The following is a 24,566-nucleotide window of genomic DNA, read 5'->3' on the forward strand; positions in this document are numbered from 1 at the left end:
ATAAAACAACTTGTTTATGTAAACAAGTGTATATGTACCATAATGTCACTTTATCTATTATCTTGAAGTTCACTCTTTACTTAAGAAGTGTGGTTGCGTTACAATATTTGTGGTAATTTCTTGGTAGTAAATGATATGAATGTATGAAATGTACATACGTAACACAATTTGGTTCACAATTAACTAATTGATTCTGTATTGACAGGCCTATATAGCCTTTTTACAAATTCCTATAGTATGTTCACATTGAGCTGAATCCTGAAAAACAGCTAAAAATTAAATGTGGATTTTTTCTTAAGAGTTAACATTTCAGCCAACCAGATGATTATTGCTAACAGCAAAGATGTCAACAACAGATATGTATATGGTTTGGCTTCATTAAAAGTTCGGGAAAGGGCCATAATGGACACTGTACTTATATGGCTTCCCCATAGGAATGTACTGTGAAAATTTGATTGGCCGTAAATATTATGTCAAACATTTGAACAAAAAGATTTTGACATATTTTTAGTGGGTCAAGCAGTACTACAAATGAGCCAAATTTCAAGATTGTGTGTAATTGCATCCATGAGTTATTAGATGTTTTTGAGGATTCAGCTCAACATGAACATACTATAGCCTTGGTCATTGTTGACATATTTATGTTCCTGCTGTAGCTGGCCTATCATATGCACATGTGTATACCCTATGTACAGTGTGTTATGCTCACACAACACATACACAATCTAAACAACAAAAATTCTCAGCACCACTTGCAAGATGGCAATTAATAACTTATACATCTTCTGAAATTGATTTTTAAAACTATTATAGGGACCAATTATTATAATCAATTTTTCTGGCAGTACTAAATTCCACACTATAGTTAGTCATTTCTACCAAATAGTGGCATCCTCTAATTTCTAAAACTGTGATGTGAAATCACAAGCAGAAAGTTATTTCAATACAATGTGGGTGGAGTTAAAATCAGATCATGATCAGTGTTGCTGATTCAGATGATGGATTATAGATATGACCTATTCTAATAGATGTACACTCCTGAACACACAGGACTGATGTAGACCAATACTATCTGTATATAATTGGAGGTCCTTGGTCACCTTCAAGTTGTGCAGTAAGCACCCAAATAATACCATGGCACTTCCTCTTAATGATGTAGCTGAACTTATTGCAGTTGATAATATTGCCCATGCCTCTTACTGGTACGATAGCATGACGAAAAGGAAGAATCAAGAGACCACACTCCTTGAAAATATCATGTAGGCCAGTTGTGTGAGGCCCACTCAAGATACTCTAATACGTTAAAACTGATTTAGAAATTACACATGCATGGATGCTACATTAAATTACAGGGACTATAGGGTGACTTGGTTATCTTCTTGCCGTTCATATTACAGGGTGTTTATATAACACCATTTCCATGAATCATGACAAACACACAAGCATCCCTAATAAAATCCAAACACACAATTCATCGTCTAAAGAGTTACTGTAGCACTCTTTCAGACTTCAGTTTATTGTTCATTTTAATTATACACTGTATATAGGTCTTATGATGTTAATTCTATACTATAGCCCATTAGAGACTGTGACAAGACATCTGAATCTTGATGTTGAAATTCTTTAATAGCTCTATGTTGATATTTCTTTTTTTCAATTTCTATTTTTTGAGATAGAAGTTATATTAAGTTCTGTTGTATAGACAAGAGCTAACAATTCTATCCAGTGCATTATGAGAGAAACAAACTTGCTCAGAATAAATAGCATGTATCCGTTTATTTGTACTGTGGTATGACAACTATGATTGTTAATCATATGCTACTTTGTGTGTGTGTGCATGAGTGTATGATGTGGAGTAGCACATGCACTGGTGGTCCACTGGGTAGACGTGACCATGCTAGCATGGCAGTTAGCTGAAGGCTTTGCTTTGTGTGTGTGTGTGTGTGTGTGTGTGTGTGTGTGTGTGTGTGTGTGTGTGTGTGTGTGTGTGTGTGTGTGTGTGTGTGTGTGTGTGTGTGTGTGTGTGCACGTGTGTATTGTGTGCGTGCGTGCATGCATACGTGAGAGAGAGAGAGAGAGAGTTTGAATCATATACGTACATACATCTATGCATAATATGTATGCAAAATATATATTTACGATGTTGAGTTTGTTATGCAAGGCAGACTTACTTATTATTTTATGCAATATGCATAGCTATCATGTACTTGTAGCTTAATGTATTTATTGTACAGTGTTTTACTGGAGCTGGAGCTCCCTGGGATATTATCAGCAACAAGCTAGTTGCAAATCAAATAATCAATAGCATATGAAGGTATTTTTGACAGAAATTCTGCACTTGATCAATTAGAGCTGGGAGTTACACTATTGAATTAATTAATTACTTAATTGACTTATAAACAAGATCAGTCTCACATACACACATTTATTTATATATGCTGTATACTGAGCCTAATACATGGCAACTGAGGTAATGGCATCTAACTAACAGACTGTGTGCACATAGGTTGACTGATACATTTGGTTTTTTATTCAGCTTAAATGTTGATATGCGTATAACAAACATACTAATATGTGACAACTCATACAGTCTACTACTACAGTGGTATAATTGTCCTGCTCTTGCTCTATACTGTTTACAGTCAGCTCCTAACAGTTTTCATCACATTCACAGGATTGGATGTCAGTGTATCTGACACTAATGGTTTGGCTGATCCCATTAGCAGGACAGGTCACTGTCACACCATGAGCTACATTAGTATTTGAGTTAAGTGGTCTGCAACATCCTGCAATTAGAACAATAAAAATATTTCAGCTCACAAAACAAATACATTTATACAATGCATACATACATACCACGTTTAACACCACCAGTATCATAGTGTGTTCTGTGAGAAGATTTACACTTGACATTAGCACAATAACCGATTGGAGTGGAGAGAACTGCAGTAGCTGGTTGATTACACCAGTTAACATTGACTTTAACCGCAGTGGCCTGTTGTCTGATGCAGTTCTGTGCAACAACAATGTGCACAAGTAGCAACATCACAGCCAATGTCACAAAGAGATTCTTCATACTGAATGTTCCAACCAGCGATTTGCTGCAGAAATGTTGCTGAGCTGTAAGTTAACAGCTTTTATATGTTAAATTATGTCATGTGAACCGAAGTGGTAAGAATTACTGCAGTGATTATCAAGTTTGCATGATCTACTAGCTATTGTAAGTGAGCTATAGTTGTAAATATGAGGTCAAATAGCAGTGAAAATGATCTTGGGTAAACAACTTATTTCTCATTATAAACTGGCACAATCAACTAACCACTGAAAGTGAACAAAAATAACACTGGAAAATGAATTTCAGTAAACAAGAACTTATTCCACACACTGAATAATGAAGTGGTTAGCACTGATATTTGACATAAGACAAATCCAAGCATTCGATGGTTTCATTAATTACAAAGGTGATGCAGCAGACAAGAATGGTGCCCAGCTCATGGAGGCAGAACTCTTTTGAACTACTGAAAGGAATGACGAGACCTTCAGTTCAATTGCAATATCCTGAATTGCAATACCCAATCACAATGTCCTGAATCTGCACATTCAAAATACCCTGATTTTGCAGCCAGTATGTTCTCCAACTATCGATGGTATGGCTCCCCCTGGCATGGCTTTACCTGGCAAAGCTCTCCCTAGTATGGCAGTTCAAACTCAATACCCTGAACCACAATACCCTGAATTATATAGCACATACACAGTACCCTGACTCCATCCTCATTTGTGATACAGCTGATTCATATTCTCCAGCTATCCATGGTATAGTATGGCCCACCTTAGCATGGCTTCAGCTGGTTTCCTATTCTCACATGAAAATTTTAACATGTGGAAGAAGAGAACTTTGAAGTTAACGGAATAAAGACTTTGTTCAACAGATGCTAGATGAATAACTGATCATCAGGCAAATGCATTGTGCACAATGCAAGTGTAAACTCGTGTAACTGTAGTTAAGCTACGTATAGCTATATTGTATGTTTGCATTGTATGCATAAATATAATTATACAGATACTGCTAGGATCAAATATTAGCTATATATACTGACAAAAAAAATTTTTTTAATTGGTTATATACCTCCAATGAGTATGCATATAGCACATGAATATGTATAAGAATCAGTACATTTAGCGGCTTTCGCTCTCTACAATTAAAGCTACAATTAAAGAACACTTGTAGATAGCATTCCCTTTTGTAACAGGAATGAATCCAGAGGAGTTTCTGAGGTTTATTCAAATAGCTAAAATTAATTTGCAAAGGTATGATTGAAATACTCTGACAGAGCAATCAATTCCCTAATAGAACAGTCATATTTTGTACTTCTAAAAGTTACTTATATAGTTTATCTGTGCATTGTATGCAAGCACTCTAAAATCATATCTCAGAGTGTTTAAGACCTAAACATTTCCAGAGGGATGTCCCAGACCCCAAAAATAGCATTCATGTCTGTTTTATAGTGTATGTATATGCTTCAAATTTAGCTCCACCTCTTAACTCTTTAGCCTGAACCTGATACTATGCCAGCCTATATCAATCAGTTCCTAACATATGTTCAAAAAATGTTAACTTTAAAGATTTTTTGATGATAATGTTACCAATTTCAATATCAGTATACATAATTTTCCCTGGGAGAGCATGTCCCCTCCCACCCCCCCTCCCCCAGATCTTCTAGATTTAAAATATGCATGCAACTGAAGTCACCCTTATTATCTACATATGTATATACACCATCATGACAAACACAAGGCATCCTTGGTGAATTGCAAACAACACATAAGGAACTAAAACTTTTATATCCACTACTGCCACAAATACTGCAATGCTCTTTCAGAGAATTTTTCTCTACATTAAAATAGTTCCTTCACTGTAGTTTTTACAATATTAATTACCCACTAAGGACCCACAACTACAAGGAGGCCATGAAGTTATGGACATCAATTATTCCTATAAAGTTAAATCACATGTATTGCATTAGCTGCATTCTGAAATAGTAATTATTATGTACATATATACACAATAACCTATGTCAGTACCTTAAGTTCTTCCTCACTTTCCCTTTAAAACATTCTGTTGAATACCATGGAAGCTGCATTTTAAAACTCATATGGCAACAATACCCAGATGAGCTTTCAGTCTTTGTAATGTGTGTGTGTGTGTGTGCGTGTGCGTGCGTGTGCGTGCGTGTGTGTGTGTGTGTGTGTGTGTGTGTGTGTGTGTGTGTGTGTGTGTGTGTGTGTGTGTGTGTGTGTGTTGTACACATGATCAATCAGAAGTCAGTGGAAATTGCACTATTAAATTGAGTAACTTGTAAAACACACCTGGTCTTTGACTGCAGTAATTAAATTTACACAATCTATAGCTGAGGTCATATATCAGGGAAAATGATCTTCAGTAAACAAGACCTTTCTCCTTACATATAAAATATGATGTGGAACTATAGACAGTACAGTTTATTGTGCCACACACTGAATAATGAAGTGGTTAGCAGTAGTCTCTCTGATATTCATTGTAAGCAAAATCCAAGCCTACCCTCAGAAAGATGATATAGTTTATGGTGAAGGTGCTGCAGACAAGAATGATGCTCAGCTAATGGAAGCAGAACTTTTTGCATATACTGAACTACTGAAAGGAATGACAAGGCCTCCAGGGAAATCGCAAAATTCTGAATCAGCACAGTCGCAATTCCCAAATACCCCATCCTCATCTATGAGACAGCCAGGTATGGCCCACCCTAACATGTCTCCAACTGGTTCCCTACCCTCTGAGTCACATGAACATGTGAAAGGAGAAAACATTGAAATTGATGGAATACACGTTGTTCAACAGATGCTAGATGAAATAGCTGATCATCAGACAAATGCATTGTGCACTGACCCTGATCAATGCAACTGTAAACTCAAGTACCAAGTTGATACAAAACAGGAGACAACCAATGGTGTGATAACAGCAGACTGCTGGCTAATTAATATACCATACTGTGAAGGACCATGTTATGGAGTGTTTAAGTATGTAATGGTACTATACAATGTAACAGTAATCATTTATTTTTGATGCAGGTATTTGCATGTTGCAGACACAGTTGGTGCAGCTCCGATCTCAGATGAAAGCTATGAGTGTTGCCTGAGTACTACCACTACTTGGAGCTCCATACCTGCAATATGCACTAGAAGGAGTGATGGTGGTATCTTCTCCAGAAGCTTTAACGAAAGAGTCCCCCAAGGATGCAAGTGTTCCTCGTCCACTCCATGTCCTGCATCTTAACAAGATGGAGCAAATTAACAGAGAACTTAGCTAGTCAGTTATGTAGCTGTATGAACTGCAAGTAGAATTGCACATTGTATTAACAATGGTCCAATTATTACTGTGCAATGTTCAGTAAAACTTTGAATAAGGTTGCACGCACGCACGCACGCACACACACACACACACACGCACACACGCAGATGCACACGCATGCATACATGCATACATACAACAAGTGTATAATTAAGGTGATCACTGCAACAGCATGCATATACATTGCTGCTATGCATATGTACAAATAGCATACATTTCTGGCTCATCCAACTGCGATTGACTATAGTTGCAGTTACATGAGTCAGAAAAACATATGTGCCTTTGTACATATGTATAGGTATAACAGCAATGTATGCTTGTTGGCTCTGCATACACATCACACAACTATGTAGCTATGGGTGGAAGGATCAAAGCTAGTTGTGTAACTAATCTGTATAAGGATTGCTAGATAAATGCATTGTAATTATGAAATAAAGCAGCCACAATTAATCTATCTGTATGACATGTACATACAATATTTATTATTAGTAGTTCTAAAAAAGCATAGCTTATAATACCGCACATATGTACATCCAGCAAAGTTTTAAAATAATTGGTGTTTGTGGCCATATATGTCAAATGGTAAAGAATTTCAATCATTTCACTCTTACTGCAAAACTATATCTCTTCACATTTGATTTGACATGAGATTTCAGCAACTTCAGTTCATGTGTCATAATCATGTACTTCCTCAATCTTCTGTGATACAATGAGGGCAAATTTAAGGACTTCAGTCTATCAGAATAAGTCAGATGTGCAAGATTAGGTACCAATCTATAGTACCTCTTCTTTGAACAGCTTCCAGTGCTCTGATATCTTAGATAAAGCTTCCAAACAACACATGTGTAGACTAAATGTGTTCTTACGAGAGATGAATATAACTTTTAACATTTCCTCTGGCTCCTATATGTAATAGTTTGATATAATGTTTTATGGTAAACCATATAATTCACAGTTAAACCCAAGTTAAAAGGACCATACTTTGATCAATAATTCACCTTTTAAAGCCATAGGGGAAAGTACATGAAATTAGACATGTACGCAGTATCAAGAGTATATAATGATATTATCCCCATTATATACTCTTGACGGTATGGAATGCTGTTGTGACAAAAATCCATTTTTATACCAATAATGAATTATATACACTGTCCATTTCAGTTGTACTGTATAGCTTCCAAACTTCAGACATATTTATCAATGTCATCCCACAGAGTTGAAATTGGAGTCAATACATGATTAAATAAAATTTTCATATTAACAATGACAAAAGGGGTTTCACTATCAGCCAGTAGATCATTTACTTGCTTTCAACGACAGCACATATAGTTTGTATACAGAGAGAATTCCAGATTCTGGCTTCCCAAGCTTTGAACTACTGCTGCTACAAATTACTCAGCGTCCTTAATTTCTATGATTGTATTAGAGTACAGAAACATCATTCTGTTAGAGTAATTTTGCTCCAGATTAGCTAAATATTTTATCTTTTTATTAAATGCTATCCCACTAGTGCATCTTGGATAGTTTAAAAGAAAAAATATTCATGAGTGAAAATTACTGAATCTGGGCTTGTGAATGTGAAAAAACATGATAGCTATCAATGCAAAATAGCCTATAGCTGTAAAACAGGTGGAACCTTTAAAAAGCCAGAGTTTACAAACAAAGGTTGTAGCCATGAAAAGCTTGCTATGCCATCCTGTCATTATTAAATTAACTTCATTGCAATAATTTCTTGGCTACCATCTTTTTATACCAGCTTTTATGAAAGCTGCACTCTTTTATTCTGACTTGGGTTTCGTACAAAACCAATCCTGACAAATCATTGTTAAGAGGAAAAGATTATTGAGTGGTGTGGACCATTGTTTCATGTTACGTATAATAATTATGTGGTGTGGTTTGCCATGGTGTTGGCTGCCATGTGGCCTGCTGATCAACTTATTACTTGATGGTGATTTGATGTATGATTTTGAAAAAGTGCCGTACAAGAACTTCTATTAACTAACCCGAGGTTCTGTAAACTAGAACAAAGCACTACATGTACATGTACAGGAAATTGGAGGCACTAAAGCTGCTTTTAAATAGAGCATCAAAACCAGAAATAATTTTGCAGTGGCTTATTTGAACAACACTAAAGTATAATTCAACCATACAATGTACAACTCTACTTGCAGTTCATATATGCAACTACATAACTGACTAGCTAAGTTCTCCATTAATTTATCTTCTTATTAAGATGCAGGGCATGGAGTGGATGAGGAACACTTGCATCCTTGGGGGACTCTTTCGTTAAAGCTTCTGGAGAAGATACCACCATCACTCCTTCTAGTGCATATTGCAGGTATGGAGCTCCAAGTAGTGGTAGTACTCAGGCAACACTCATAGCTTTCATCTGAGATCGGAGCTGCACCAACTGTGTCTGCAACATGCAGATACCTGCATCAAAAATAAATGATTACTGTTACATTGTATAGTACCATTACATACTTAAACACTCCATGACATGGTCCTTCACAGTATGGTATATTAATTAGCCAACAGTCTGCTGTTACCACTCCATTGGTTGTCTCCTGTTTTGTATCAACTTGGTACTTGAGTTTACAGTTGCATTGATCAGGGTCAATGCACAATGCATTTGTCTGATGATCAGCTATTTCATCTGCCATCTGTTGAATTCCATCAACTTCCAAGTTTTCTCCTTCCATGTGCTCAATATCTTCATGTGAGGATAGGAAACCATGTGGAGAGGGGGCTGTGCCCAAATGAGCTCTCACAGATGAAGGCTTCATCATTCCTTTCAATATTTGAGCATATGCAAAGAGTTTCTCTTCTGCTAGTTGAGTATCACTCTTGTGCTCCACTTCAACTTCATCATTGACAAAATCATCCTTTTGAGGGTAGGCTTGGATTTGGCTTATGATTAATATCAGAGAGACTAATACTAACCACTTCATCACTCAGTGTTTGGCACAGCAAACTATAATGTTCATAGAGTTCTGCACCATGTTTTATATGAGGAATAAATTCTTGTTTACTGAAGATCGTTTTAATTGTTATTTGACCTCATGTTTATGTACTTCTAATGGCTAGTTGATCATGTCAACTTTGTTACAGCAGTAAACCAAACCACAACCGTTCAAATTACATAACTTCGTGTATAAAAACATCAATTTATAACTTTCAGAAACTTACAAATTTCTGCAAGTAGTTGGTGCAAATCTCTGGTTGGAACATTCAGTATGAAGAATCTCTTTGTGGCATTGGCTGTGATGTTGCTGCTTGTGCACATTGTTGTTGCACAGAACTGCATCAGACAACAGACCACTGCGGTTAAAGTCAATGTTAACTGGTGTAATCAACCAGCTACTGCAGTTCTCTCCACTCCAATCGGTTATTGTGCTAATGTCAAGTGTAAATCTTCTCACAGAACACACTATGATACTGGTGGTGTTAAACGTGGTATGTATGTATGCATTGTATAAATGTATTTGTTTTGTGAGCTGAAATATTTTTATTGTTCTAATTGCAGGATGTTGCAGACCACTTAACTCAAATACTAATGTAGCTCATGGTGTGACAGTGACCTGTCCTGCTAATGGGATCAGCCAAACCATTAGTGTCAGATACACTGACATCCAATCCTGTGAATGTGATGAAAACTGTTAGGAGCTTACTAACCAGTATAGAACAAAAACATTTGATTGCAGAACAATATAATACTGTAGTTGACTGTATTATTTTTCACATAGCTGTATGTTGTAGTTGATATCAACTTTGAAGTTGAATATAAAAAGAAAAGTCATTTATCATCAGTTGCTATATACAGTGGCGGATTTAGAAACTTTCAGAGGGAGTTTCAGGTTCAGAAAGTTTTCAATAACTGTAATCCCAGCTGGGGTGAACATTAAGGTAGACATGAACATGAAATTTTGAAAATTTAACGTTCTGAGATTTATGATTTTGATTTATAAGTTAAACTCCAAACAGTTGGCAATAGCCATTCTTCCCTGCCAGAGGTATAAATACATACATGTTTACAATCCACAATATACAAAAACAATATACAATTAAACATAGCTACACTTACAGTAGAGAACAACTACAACAACACAAGCAAAAAACATTAATTTTACAATAAATCAAAAAATATGATCTAATATAGAGGACAAAGTCACTATAATTATGATGCTTCCCTTGCTTCAAGTTTGGTAACAATTTTGACTGAAATTTGTTGATAGTTCAAACACTGGAAGATACTGAGTTAAAAACCAGAATTAGTGTAAAGGCCTAAGTTGCTCCTTAAGGATATTTAATGTTCTGGGATTGAATTTAGTGGCAATTTTGGCTGAAATTTGTTGATAGTTCAAACACTGGAAGATGCTGAGTTAAAAACCATGCGAACTTAGTTTAAATTGCTCCCTAATGAAATTTTGAAATTGTTAGATAATTTTGACTAAAATTTGTAAATGCTTATGAAAATTCAATGCTGAAAGCATGAATGTTACTGAGCTGTAGTAGCTATAAAGAAATTTTTAAAAATTGACTTTTTGAGAATGATTTTGGTGCTAATTAGCACAAGGTTCCTGCACAAGCATCACAAAAAAATTAAGCATATAGATAATCCTGGAATTTGGTGTGCTTGCAGCTGCATCTCCAGAGAATTTCTATAGTCACTAGGGTGTGGATAGAGTCATTAACTCAATTTAGAACAGGTGTTTTAGTTGTTTAAAACGACAAACAGTGTTTTATAATTATGTCATTCTTGACTGTTTTACTAGAGTAAACAACTGTTCTATTAAGGTATCTCAATTTCTAAATGTAGAGGGTACTCTATCCCACCTAGTTCCCCTTGTGCTATGTCGATATGGGTAACAATTTGCTACAGACACATTTATTATATTACAGATAGTCATTCATAAACTGCATAAAATTGTTTTGAATTATGTCTAAGGTGCCTAGCTATAATCAATGAGCAACACTATAAAAATATTCTGAAGGTGGGGGGGGGGGGGGCTGGATCTGCCCCTGAGTCTGTTCTAAACCTACATATATTACATATGCACATATAGTATGTGTTCATGAAATTAACTGCTGCAGTGACTTCTATATGTCTTCGTTTCTACATACTATACAGCTGTTTCCTATACTAAAGTTAGAGTTGTAAAGATGTCACCTCCTGGAAATTTCACCAATGCAGTACATATCTATACCAGTCGGTATAGATTATGCATACATACTTCTACCAAAAATCCATTACTTATTCACATCTAAACCATGTAATCAGATGACAGGACATTGTATAGGTAAGGTATATTCTGGCTACCATCTGACTTTTGTGTGCCATTATCCATGCAAATCTGTGCATCCGTAAAGAAATTAAATAAACATTATAGCTGCTTTATTTATACAAGGGTCATGAAAGTACACGCAACTTTCTAAAGTGTGGTTGTGTTTTATATAGCAATAAACTATACACTTGCAGGAGGTAGATTATTGAGTTAGCAAGTGCTAAGGCACTTATATGTATAGCTATGTATGCACTAGCTGTCTCAAGAAAACCACACAGTTACATATGTATCATTGTCACCATATTATGGAAGTAATGAGCTATATGTGGTTTCAGTATATGAGGCAAATAATCTAAGGCTATTATACCAAATGTCTGAAACAACTACTTACTTAACATACTATTATAGTACTATGGCTACTATTTTGGTTCCTTTACTGTAACTAATTGGTGATGATACAGTTAGCATGCAGTCACTGATTGATCATGCCATGCCCAACTGGCGTAACATAAGCTCAATCTACAGTCTCTTGTGTGCTACAATCTTGTATGTAAGGGCCAGTATTACATGGTACGGCTCTTCTGTGCCTACAATAATACATACAATCTTGGCTTACAGTCGGTATTGGATATGTAAGTTGATAATTAAATTGTTATATGTAATGCTAACCCTGGCATCTAATTGTTACTCAGAAATGTTATGATTGAAATCATATATGTGATCATCTGGTATTGCATGACTTTGAAATAAAATTATTATAGTGAATTGAATGACAGAATAAATATGATCTTTGATAAACAAACAGTCTTCCACAGTATATAAATTGTTATAGTAGGTACGTAGCCGGTACATAGCTAACTACAGTTTGAACAGCTATGAAGTGGCTAGCACTCTTTTCTGTGGTCATCACTGTAGGTCAACTTCATGCCTACCCAAAGAGTAATGAGAATGATGTTAAAGCTATGGAGGAGGCATTATTTGCCCAACTGCTGAGAATGGAGCAGGAGTCATCACCGGTGGGTGTCAATAATGATTTGCAAGATGAGACAGCACTGGAACAAACCAATGCACATTGCACTAATCCTGAGGAGTGTAGTTGCCAACTCAAAACTGAAACTGTTACGACAATTGAAAATGGTGCAACATGCTTCACATTTGAAGTGCCGTACTGTGAAGGACCATGCCAATCAGTACATAGGTATAATTGGAAAAGCATTTGCTAAGTATTGAGATAATTTATATACATTTCTTGTATAGGTATACACCAGTTCAGGATAGCGCTAATGCACAACCAACATTAAGTGAAAGTTATGAGTGCTGCTTGAGTACCACCACAACTTGGTCCACTTTTGATAAGGCATGTCTGAGGCCTGATAAGTCAACATACTATGGAACACAGCAATTCAGGGTGCCACTTGGTTGCCACTGTTCTTCCTCAACTCCATGTCCCAGTAGGCGGAGACGCTGAATTTTGAAGAAACACTGACTATTACTTAGCTATTAGCTATAGTTAGTAGAACAAGTTTAGCTAGTTAAACATTGTACTGAGAAGACAATGTTATAAAACATATTATGCAACAGTTCTACATGATACTTAATATGTACTTTTATTATATAACTTCATATAATATAAACTTTCAATATATAGCTAACTTAACTTGGTTTTGTGTCAGTTGTGTTTTACTGAGTACTTGATTGTGTCCGGTTTTCTGATGCCTCCCTTGACTGTGTACGTATGCATATGTATCATTTCCTGTGCATCTTTTCTACATGATCTTCACACACTGTGTTGGCCATGCACTGTTTGTACATGCGGCCCCATTAGTGATTGTACTGTTGCGGTACTTTCCCGGCCCCCGGGCCTATAGATAAATATGCTAAATAAATGAATGTTTGAGAAAACTACAAGACATGAACTAAGCGAGGATAGATTCGCCTGTGAATGAAGGCACAATCGTATAACAAGTACGCCTGTTCGTGCTGATGACTTGACCGTACGTGTAATTCTATATATATATAGTAACGCCCAGCACCAGCGCGATCGAAGGAGAAGATTATTAAACATCCGCGGAGTGATTGCAGGAGAGCCAGAGGCCATATTAAACATCCGCGGAGTGATTGCAGGAGAGCCAGAGGCCACTTTACTCGTAAACAACAAGATTACAAGTAATTTAAATGTTTGTAACTGTGTATTTTGTATGCAGGATACGCGGCGCTCCAGCTGGGATACCAGCTGATGCACTCGTGAACAACAAGGTAATGAGTAATGTAATACTTGTAGTTGTATTATACATCTTCATCCTTCATCTGGCTTGCTAGCGGCAGGAATTGTTTTCCACCTGACTTAACTACTACTCTACTGTGAGTCCGGCTGTATAATCAGTAAACAAGAAGATGTACTGCTGCGCTCAGGGATGCATATACAGCAATTATATTTATTATATTTATTACTGTGCAGCAATCAAAAGATTATAACGCACAAGTGTGATCATAAAAGTTACTTAAGTTATTACAAAACTCATTAGGGTTAGAGGAACAATGTGTAACTATCTCCTGTATGTTGTGCATGGCTGTATGCATAATATTATAGACTGATCACTGTGCCAATGACACACTGCTGCGATATGCTGGCACATCACCAGTGGCCTCTAGTTACAGTAGAGTCTGTTATGCCATATTGGCTTGATTGGGATCATTTGCTAATTGTGCCATCACCATGTCCCTTGTTCTGCATAGCCTCACTTCACTGCTGCGTCATCTTCAGAGACGTCACACCTACAATATAAACTTTCAATATAGCTAACTTAACTTGGTTTTGTGTCAGTTGTGTTTTAGTATTGTGATGCCAGTTAAACTGCTGTGTACATATGCATATGTATCATTTCCTATGCATCTTTTCTATATAATCTGCACACACTGTGTTGGCACTGTTTGTACATGCCCCATTCCCGTTGGTGATTGTACTTGGTTGTATTTGCCCCGGGCCTGAACAAAAATTTTATGCCAACAATACAGGGGCGGATCTAGAATTTCAGAAGGAGGGGTGCTAACATAATGGTTGGTTGACTAAGAAAAGCGACAAGGGGATCTGGAGGCATGCCCCCACAAAAATTTCTTGCAAATTTAGCTAATTCAGTATTAATATTTGGCAATATTTTTGACTGAAAAATAATGTCATTTTGTTTAAGTGATTCACAACGCTTGTAAAGCATTGTGAGTCACCTAAGTGTAATAATGATAAAATGACACTATTATTCCAGAACAGTTGTAATACTAGCTGTCATATAAATAAGGGCACAGCCAGTAACTAAAATATATATTCTTTACATAAAGAACAGGAAGGAGAAGGATGTAGCTATACATGATCATTAATCTTGTGTTTGAAATACCTTAATTTAGTGGTACATTAAATTTAGCAATTTTAGAGTTTGGCTTTTTGCTAATTGATTACATCAAGTCATGAATTAATAAAATTTATATAGTACATTCATCAATATACAAGATTGCTAAATTTAGTGTATTGCTTGGCTTAAGGTATAGCTAGTGTGCTTTACAGTCTCATGGCTCAAATGACATCCAAACAGTAACAATGAAGAGAGGGTTTGAGAGGCAAGTATACACTCACCATACAATGTGTAGAGTAAGCATACGTAGAATTTTCCAGCTAGGGGGTCTGGAGTGATGCTTTCTCTGGAAATTTTTGGAATATAGCTATCACAAGATTGAATCTGAAAGCTATTTTAACCAAATTCTCTATAGTACTGAAAGATTGTGGGGGTACAGCAATTTTAGAAAAACAGAACTACACCTTTAAACAGTGTTTGCTCTAGGATTTCTCTGAGAATCAGGAATTAGGGAGTGACCAGGTGAAAGTCTGTTGTAGTTATTGAAGTTCACTATATAAAAAAAAAACATTTGAAATAGTTGCCAAACTGGTTAGTCATTTAGTGTGTTATGAGTGTTACTTTAGATTTTTGTGATTGGGCGAAGCCATCTCGTAAGGTCGGTTGATGCCGGCATGAGTGTATAGTAGTGATGACATAATGATGTAATGCTTAGGACAACCATATGCAAATGCATGTATTTTATTCAATTAATAATGCACTGCATATCAAGTGTTGAATCTTTACAATTTGTGTGAGATCAGTATTGACCATCATTATAATGTATGATACCACAAAGATTACAAGATCTGCATGGATGGATGTCTTCTAAGAAATAATTTAAAACTTGGGGTGTTTGAAATTAAATACTTATAGGCCGGCATTTTCAGGGTTATAGCAAAACAAGAATTTTTTTTAATCAGGCTTTCTGATATTACATCTGGGGGTATTTGTGCTGGTTGTGCATGCCAAGCAGAAATTTGTACAAAATTACATGTTCTGAGATTGAATTTAAGAACAATTTTGAGAGCTAAACATGTTATTTTGTCTATACTGGACGAATAGTTATCACTATGTACATGAACTTTTATTAGTTGTATACTAGGAGATTTTTATTGATCTGATATAGAATCTGAGAGCACTTTAAGGTTGTGTTTGCAATTTTTAACCTGGGAAAATTTTACATACTGGGATTGAATCTGAGAGCATTTTTGATAAGTTTAGTGTCATTTTAAAACAAGCTTAACTTAAGTATAGTGTAGTAGTCACTCACAATTGTAGGGGGTGAGTCCGAATAAACACTGCCTTTAAATGCTATTGGATTATAAGACAATACACAATAGCAGATTGTCAAAGACATACACAGGATTGGATTGTAAGGTCACTGTAGAGATTTAAAATGCACACAAAAATAACTTCAACATTGTAGTATATATAGCCACAGACTGTTCTGTTACTATTTCAATCTGACTTTTTCAACTATATTGCCCCATCACCATATTAATTTTTTACAACCAGAGTCGAAAGTCACTTACATATACAACTAGTTTTTGGCCACAACTAACCCCCTTATAACGTGACAGCATAAATGCTGTGGTATCATTTGAGCTTATAAAGTTGAGCTTCAAGGGGTTTGGGAGTGCAAACCCTGTATGACATTAAAATTTTATTAGCTTCAATCGATGCTAGATTCAGATAAATGCAGCATGGAACTTTGGTACTGATAAAGCAAAAACAAACAGTTCTCAGATACTACAGCCTTGTTAACTGTATACATGCTAAGAAATTAACTGTTTTACTTAAGCACGTTAACCCAAGCATCAATGTAGCAACAACTGAAAATACCCACTATAATATTATTAAAGTATTTGACAAAAGTTGTTCTCAGAAAGTGATTAGTATATGGCAGGATGTTTGGAGCAATGGTAAGATAGCAGTGCACAGGTCAAGAAAACACACTGGCATCTTCTTGAAAACACATTATGATGGATGTTCTATTAGAGTAGTTGATTGTTCTATTAGAGTATGTCAATTTTTAGCAGCTTTTAGGTTAAGTCTCACACTAAAAATATAATTTGAACCCCTCTTAGTAATTCTAAGTAAAGATTAGCCATTTTCCCTTCTATTTCCATCTTTTCATTGCCCATGCATACGTATAACATACAATTGCATCTATACTGCAACTTCTAGAAGCTTTCTAGAGTGCACATGGTAAAATTTTGGAGGGGGTGCTTCAGCACCCCAAGCACTCCCCCTAAATCCGCCCTTGCAATACACACTTAAATATATACGATACGTGACCAAGTGCACATGTGTGTGTGTGTGTGTGTTCATGCAGATAGCTGTATATATAGTGTATGTGAAAATTGTGCTTGCTTAGAAAATGGTATGTATGAGCTTTTATATTCATACATTAAAAACCTAGAGCACAAGTGTACTGAGAGACTTGTGATAAGTCACGCAGAAATGAATACATGCACATAATATTATCTTCCTAAAGGTGGGTCTAGGGAAACTTTAATTAGGCTTACAAAACTTGTTATCATTTGAATCTAAATATGCTGATACCATCTTACTGGAGCAGTCAATAGTCTGATAGGACATTTATTATGTAGCTGGTGTGATGAATATAGTGCATGTATACTGAAGTTACTTGGTTGGTAAACATGAAAACTCAGCAACTCTTAGTCTGTACATCAATCTCCTACTATTCATCATACATGAAATACTAAACTCCAATAATTATGTTGCATTCTGTCCTGTATTTTAACTTTATCATGTCCCAAAATTAAATATGTATAAGGCTTCTCAACTCCTCTTTGACATACAGATCTATGTTTAAGCTTGGCCATTACAATATTGAATATGTAAGTTGACAATTCAATTTAGATGTAATGCTAACCCTGGTATCTAAAGTTTTTACTGTGAAATGATGTGACTGGAATCATATACATATGCAGTCATCTGGAACTGTACAGCTTTGGTGTGACTTTAGTAACAGATATCTAAACAAGCAATCTTCCACAGTATATAAATTGTTATAGTAGTACATAGGTAGGTAGCTACAGTTCATAGCTATGAAGCATTGTTCTATGTATGTGGTCATCGTACAAACCAATGCACTTTATACTAATCCTGAGGAGTGTAACTACAAATTCAAAACTGTGACTATAATGACACTTGAGCATGGTGCAAGATACGTTATCATTTTTACGTGCATCATATTTGGGGTGCAGTATTGTGAAGGACCAGGCCAATCAGTATTACATAGGTGTAACTGGACAAGCATTGTGCTAAGGGTGACTCCAGGAATATTGGTGACAGATTTCCAAATTTTCTGTTACTTGCACACTTAAATCTAAGAAGTTTGAGGGCATGCAATTTGCACTTTAATCTGCATTTTAAATATATAGTTAGGAATAGGCTGCTTAGCAGCAAAAATTTCAGGTATTTAACAATCTGAGATAGAGTATTTGACTGCTCTATTAGAGTATTTCGGTCTAAACTTTTGATACCATTACAAAATATGGATATCTATTCTGATTGCCTAAATATACTTGATCAGTTTCTGGAAACCTCAGAAACCCCCTGAATGATTTACATATATTCCCTAGTATTCACATGTTCAGAATGATACTAACACATAACCAGCATCAAGTAAAAGCTATGAGTGCTGCTTGAGTACTATCACAAATTGGTACACTTTTCGTGAGGAATGTTTGAGGCCAATATACTATGGAACACAGTGATTCAGAGTGCCTCTTACTGTTCTTCTTTACCTCCATGCCCCAGTGGCACCGGCTAAACACAGACTACACTATGTAGCTATTAGTTGGTAGAACAAGTTTAGCCATAAAACAACAGTTCTATGGCACTTGATACACATAATATCAATGTAAACACTTACATTATAGCAGCTGTGAATTAGTACTGTATAGTTAGTAAAAAAAGAAAATAGTGTTGTCAAGAAGTATAAACAACTTTAAAGGAAGCATAAACATGGCTCTGTGCTATTCCATTATTCGAACATGCATGTCCTTTGAAGTTGTTTATACTTCTTGTGAAGCATAAACAGTTCAAAGTTGCTGCCTTACTCTTTAAAATTGTAATGGCATGATTTTATTATTATTACTAAAGTTTTACGGTGATCAGCACTGAAGGTCTGCATGCTGCAGCCTTTGAATTACCTAACCCACTATACAGATACTTGAGACATTAAAGACAACTACACTTAGCTAACAATAAGGTGAAATGAAAATGGGCCAAAGAAGGAAAAACTCCAGGATGCTAACTGCAGGCCACCCAATGTCTAGTCAAGTGACACATTTAGATTTTCTCTAAGTACTTACTATCATATTCAGCACTGAAGATCTGTCAGAAACTTGTGCTGCAGCCTTTGAATTACCTAACCCAACCTAATAGACAGAAACCCAGGACTTTAAAGTCAATACACCTAGCTAACAATAAGGTGAAGCAAAAATGGGCTCAAGAAAGGGGGAAAATCATATAGATTTTAATATTTTCAACCCAAAATATAGCTACACATTATCTTCCTGAAGGTGGGTTAGGGGACTTTATTTGAGATTTGTAAAACTTGTCAACAGTTTGAATTTACTATCGGAGCAACCAATACTCTAATAGAACATTCAACTCTTCTTCAGCTACCAATATACTATGGTGTGATGAAGATTAATAGGGAAAAGAATGTATATGATTTTACACCTGAAGTTTCTTGGTTGGTAAACACAAAAATTAAGCAACTCTTAGGCTGTACACCAATTTCCTGCTATGTTATCATGCAGATAATATACAACAAAACTTTCTTGCCTGTATATTTCAACTTTATCATGTTCCACATTAAATTCATTAATACAGCCCTTTTCAACTGATGTTTGGATAAGATCCTCTTTCTCCACAAGATTGTCATCAACCAAATAAGCTTAAATGATTATTTTCAATGAACTCCAGTAGACATGTTTATTCTTATAGACTATACCAAGTCTCTGGAACTCTTTGCCCTCAACTTTTCCACAAATTAAGTTCCATTCATATGGGATCATTTTCAGAGAACATTTTTGATATGACAGTAACAGATGCACGTACCATTACTGCTGTACATATACTCTACACAATTGTACCAACCAAACATGTCCTATAGCTATACCCTTTTCTACTCTTTGTACTTTATTAGTATAAATAAATACATAATTTTATTATTTTTATTTGTTTTTATTTTCATTGGTTTAACCACATGCAGGGTAAGGTGGTTACAGGAGACAACAAAGCCTATAGGGATACCACTATACTTACCACCTATAGTGTAAGTTTTTAGAGCTCCATGCAAAAACAGCTTGGTTGTACAAAAAAAAGTGCGTCTGTGAAAGTAAAAGTAACTGTATGGTAACAAAAAGACTTGATGCAGCCAAGAATCAATGGTAATCCAACTGTGCTTTACAATCTTACATTGATCTTTTATTATAAAATCAAAGGTTATGGCCAAGAAGTGGCTGTAATGATGGTAATGCCAATAAGTTTGATTTCACAGCTTGGCTGTTTTGGTATGGATATCACTCACTTCTTTTTGTAATTGCAATCCCCAAAGCTGGCTTTGAGGCTTTCTTTTAATTTGTTTTCTTTCTTTACTACAGTAATCATCAAACAAGAGAAAGACTATGTATACTGTTTTTGTAAACATCTGATCTGTATATGTGTGTGTGTCTTGAAACTGAATAACATGTAGCTATTAGGGTGAATTGTACAGGGTGTTATGTGTAGCTACAGGGTGACTTTTACATGGCTGAACACTGTACAGGGTAACTTGTTTGTAATTGTACTCTCTACGATTGATTGTAGCTGATATCTCTACAGGGCATCTTGTTTGTGGCTGAACTCTCTACTTGGTGAGTTGATTGTAGGGGACTAGTTGTGCTGAGGTTTTCCACAGATCCTAAGGGATGGCCCTCATAGAAATTTTAAATACTGCACAAACAAATTAGGTTGGGGGCCCCATTTGTTCTTACTGCATGCCCCAGGCTCCCTGATTTTTCTTAGTAGCAAGGCATATGTGACTGGATTTTGGATAATCAACACATTTTACTAATTATATGATTAAGGCATCACATGGTACTAATGGTATGCTCCCTATGGTCACTTAGTATGATACTTTACAGTGCATACTATATGCATCATAATAAATGACTGTAGGGAGTATACCTTTAATTTACAGAATACTAAATATATCAGTAGTCAGTATGACTAGCGATGTGTTCTGGTGTGTGTGTGTGCACGCGCACACACCTGCACAAGACTCAAGTGCCTGTAAGTTTAAGATGCAGCATGTTATCATAGTAGTGTAAAGGTGTAAATGGTGTGGTCGATGGTTACTTATTTAGTATTCCTTTGGTCACCTATGTTAACCATTTGTGTACTATACATAGTAACCCTCAGCACAAAATTCTTAATTTGGGTTCTGGTCTCAGGAATTTTATATATTGTACTGTCTGCATATGTTTACGTCCTTGGGACCACAGATTTTGGTACAACAGTTCTGTAACCAACCAGCAAACTGTCTGCTGTCAAAAGCCCCAGGGTGGGGCAAATGTAGATGTCAAATCTCCAGTAGGTGTATGGGGACCCCGGGGGTGGGGGTGGGGCTTGACATTGATAGGTGCAGAAGGAGAGAAAGGAGAAAGAAGTAAGGTAGGCTTCTCTTGAGGTGGGGACATAGTGGGGTTTTGGCAAGCTTCTTAGCCCCAGTACTGGGGAATTTGACACTAGACTTTGTCAAATCCCTTGTATTCCCCCACCCTACCTGGGGGTGGGGTGGGATGACAATGATAGGTGCCATTAAACCTCCATTACCTTGGTGGCCCACCCATCCCAAATTAAGCTCCAGTGATTGTTTGCTGTAGATTACCTATGTAGTCGAAAAGAAATGTGATATAGACCTTAATGTGGTGGATGGGTCAGGGTGGCATAATTATGGTATACTGTGTTGTTTCTGACTTCCTGTTTTATACTCTTCCTAGTGGGATAGTGACTAATAATGAAACTAGCATTGATGTGAATATGTGTATCTCTTAATTGTCACTGTGACCACTTCATATAATTGTCTGTGCCAACAGTAACTCGTTCGGATAATCCAGTGAGCTAATAACTATTATATATATTTTTTATAAATGTAATGTGAATCTAGACATCCTTGGTTAATACTGAAATTGTAATATTATATAAATTATGGATGTCTGGCACTGTATGGCTTGGGTAATTATAGAACAATGCATTAAATGACATGAAAATGATCTCCAGTAAACAAACAGTTTCCCACAGCTTATAAAAATGCTGAGATAATTGTGGTAGATAGCTACAGTTTTACTATTCACAGCTATGAAGTGGCTAGCACTGTTTTCTGTGGTTATCACTGTAGGCCACCTTTATGCCTACCGTACAAGCAATAGTATTGAAATTGAAACATTGAGTGAAGATGATATTGAAGTTTTGGAAGAGGAACTGTATGCTGATCTGGTAAGAATGGAGCAGAAGTCAGATATTGAGCTCTTACAAGATGAGATAGCATTGGAACAAACCAATGCACTTTGCAATGACACTGATGAGTGCAGTTGCAAACTCAACTACACCACAGTGAAAACACTTGAGCCTGATGCACTATGTTTTGTATTTAATGTGTCTTACTGTGAAGGCCCCTGTCGATCGGTATACAGGTATATGTGCTTGTGTATACATATTATTGTCATGCAACTTAATTCTCATTCAGGTACATTCCGGTTGATCACAGTGATGTCCTTGCAGAACCAGAAATAAGTGAAAACTTTGAGTGTTGCTTGAGTACTGTCACCAGTTTTCAAAATTTCACAAAGGGATGTGTGAGGACTAACTTGACAACATACATTGGAGAGCAACGATTCAGGGTGCCCTTAGGATGCCACTGTTCTTCATCTACTCCATGTCCTAGCAGACCGTGAATGGTGAAGAAACATTTTCAACAAACATGCACAGATAGTTGGTATATTTAGTTTAATTATATTGAACTGTAGAGGTTATAACTGTTGCAATATAGTAGTATATATATCTATGCAATATTTTGCATAATTGAATAATAACAAAACAACAGCTAGTTTGATAACAAAGAGTACATGTATTATGTGTATGTCAGCATACATAGACATTTCTATTATATCGTTGAATTTGATATATATCATTGTTACTTTGGTTCTGTGAGAAATGTAAGTATGTATGCACACACACATGAAGCAAAAAGAGCAGAGCAAAGCCTTTAGCTACCATACTAGCACAGTCACTGGTAGCTACATTCAGGTGTTACGAGTCAGCACAGACAAATCCTTTTGGGCAGGACTAGCATGTCAGTGTGGGCACACCTGAAGTCCCACCACGGACCTTTACCAGTTGTGTGAGACATGGACAGTTCATCCCAGTTAACCATTTAAACAGCTGGGTAGGCTGAAACAATGTGAGTAAAGTTTCTTGCTCAAGGAAACAACAACAACAGCACCAAGCATCCAACTTGGAAGCTTTTGATTACCAGGCCAATGCTCTAGCCACTTGGCTATGCTGCCTCACACACAGACACAGACACACTCATGTACACTTTTGCCATGCCTCTCCATGTGCAGTCAACATCACTCATGGGCAGCCCCAGTGACTGATTTTAAATCCAGACTATAAAGACCTAGCTACATTATAGCTAACATTATGTAGAAAAAAAGGCAGTACCTTATTAGTGTGAAAAGTACAAAGTATGCAAATCTAGGGGTTTTGAGACCTGTTTGCTCCCCACACAGAAATAGTTTTGAAAGTTAGACCCTCTGAAGTTTGAGTGCTTATCATATTAATAAATGCTGGACTGTTGCAGTGCTGGACACCGTAAGGTACTAATAAGAATAATAATTATGTTGACTGCTCTATTAGGGTACCTTAATTAATCTTGCTTGACCAGCTTCTGGAATCCCTCAGGAGCTACCAATTCAGTGTCACCATACTGATAGATAGTATATTCTACGTACCTGTAGAATATACTATCTATGGTGTCACTGTACATAGCTATACTTAATTAATTACATGCTTATTGCCTATTATCAGTGTCTAACAATTCATTGTCTTCAGTTAAAGTAGGCCAGGCTTGACATTAATTTGCAACCATTAAAACAAAAGCTACGCCAAACTTTTAATATGGTAAATGACATGCATGCACATAATTATATGAGGGAAAGTTGGATAAGGCCACTCCAAGAAAATTCATTGTTTCCCATTTCCTGCCTGCACGCAAATTTTCTTCCGCATGGTTTTATTCATTACGCTGTAAACTGAACATTTCATTCATTATTTTATTTATCACGTGAATTTGTAGCACTGAGTTGTACACAGGAACTATTCTAGCAATAACTTTACTGAGAGTCACCCATGGAGCTTTTACTGTATTTCATGCTGGGTCGGCCTTAGTTTAGCTCTTAGAGGCTGGCTCATGGATTTAAAAAT

At 36.3% G+C, this 24,566-nt stretch overlaps 2 protein-coding genes and 4 long non-coding RNA genes across 6 annotated transcripts; 4 read left to right on the forward strand and 2 right to left on the reverse strand.

Annotated features, from left to right (window-relative positions):
• Positions 1-2,507: 2,507 nt before the first annotated feature.
• LOC136268870 (uncharacterized) lies at positions 2,508-3,104 on the reverse strand. The gene is made up of 2 exons (XR_010707141.1): positions 2,857-3,104; positions 2,508-2,786 (listed from the first exon to the last, which is right to left on the reverse strand). It is a non-coding gene; the product is annotated as an uncharacterized lncRNA (long non-coding RNA).
• A 2,406-nt stretch (positions 3,105-5,510) lies between these two features.
• On the forward strand, positions 5,511-6,407 carry LOC136268632 (uncharacterized). Its single transcript, XM_066064021.1, has 2 exons — positions 5,511-6,054; positions 6,106-6,407. Exons 1-2 carry the CDS (start codon positions 5,522-5,524, stop codon positions 6,308-6,310), a joined length of 738 nt encoding a protein of 245 aa, XP_065920093.1. The 5' UTR covers positions 5,511-5,521; the 3' UTR covers positions 6,311-6,407.
• A 2,092-nt stretch (positions 6,408-8,499) lies between these two features.
• Positions 8,500-9,373, reverse strand: LOC136268483 (uncharacterized). Its single transcript, XM_066063839.1, has 2 exons — positions 8,870-9,373; positions 8,500-8,818 (listed from the first exon to the last, which is right to left on the reverse strand). The coding sequence occupies exons 1-2, from the start codon at positions 9,334-9,336 to the stop codon at positions 8,614-8,616; spliced, it is 672 nt and encodes a 223-aa protein (XP_065919911.1). The 5' UTR covers positions 9,337-9,373; the 3' UTR covers positions 8,500-8,613.
• A 207-nt stretch (positions 9,374-9,580) lies between these two features.
• Positions 9,581-10,194, forward strand: LOC136268914 (uncharacterized). Its single transcript, XR_010707144.1, has 2 exons — positions 9,581-9,841; positions 9,912-10,194. It is a non-coding gene; the product is annotated as an uncharacterized lncRNA (long non-coding RNA).
• Positions 10,195-12,497: 2,303 nt separating this feature from the next.
• LOC136268637 (uncharacterized) lies at positions 12,498-13,311 on the forward strand. The gene is made up of 2 exons (XR_010707076.1): positions 12,498-12,868; positions 12,928-13,311. It is a non-coding gene; the product is annotated as an uncharacterized lncRNA (long non-coding RNA).
• Positions 13,312-13,551: 240 nt separating this feature from the next.
• Positions 13,552-14,128, forward strand: LOC136268447 (uncharacterized). The gene is made up of 3 exons (XR_010707010.1): positions 13,552-13,635; positions 13,691-13,926; positions 13,990-14,128. It is a non-coding gene; the product is annotated as an uncharacterized lncRNA (long non-coding RNA).
• Positions 14,129-24,566: the final 10,438 nt, after the last annotated feature.

The sequence above is a fragment of the Dysidea avara genome, chromosome 10 (assembly GCF_963678975.1).
Source record: "Dysidea avara chromosome 10, odDysAvar1.4, whole genome shotgun sequence".
NCBI classification, from domain to species: domain Eukaryota; kingdom Metazoa; phylum Porifera; class Demospongiae; order Dictyoceratida; family Dysideidae; genus Dysidea; species Dysidea avara.

Excerpts from the sequence above, each read along its gene's own strand:
- LOC136268632 (XM_066064021.1), top strand. The coding sequence starts at position 5,522 with ATGAAGTGGTTAGCAGTAGTCTCTCTGATATTCATTGTAAGCAAAATC. Across the intron at positions 6,055-6,105 it reads CCATGTTATGGAGTGTTTAA|GTATTTGCATGTTGCAGACA; the intron begins GTATGTAATGGT and ends TTTTTGATGCAG.
- LOC136268483 (XM_066063839.1), bottom strand. The coding sequence starts at position 9,336 with ATGAAGTGGTTAGTATTAGTCTCTCTGATATTAATCATAAGCCAAATC. Across the intron at positions 8,819-8,869 it reads CCATGTCATGGAGTGTTTAA|GTATCTGCATGTTGCAGACA; the intron begins GTATGTAATGGT and ends TTTTTGATGCAG.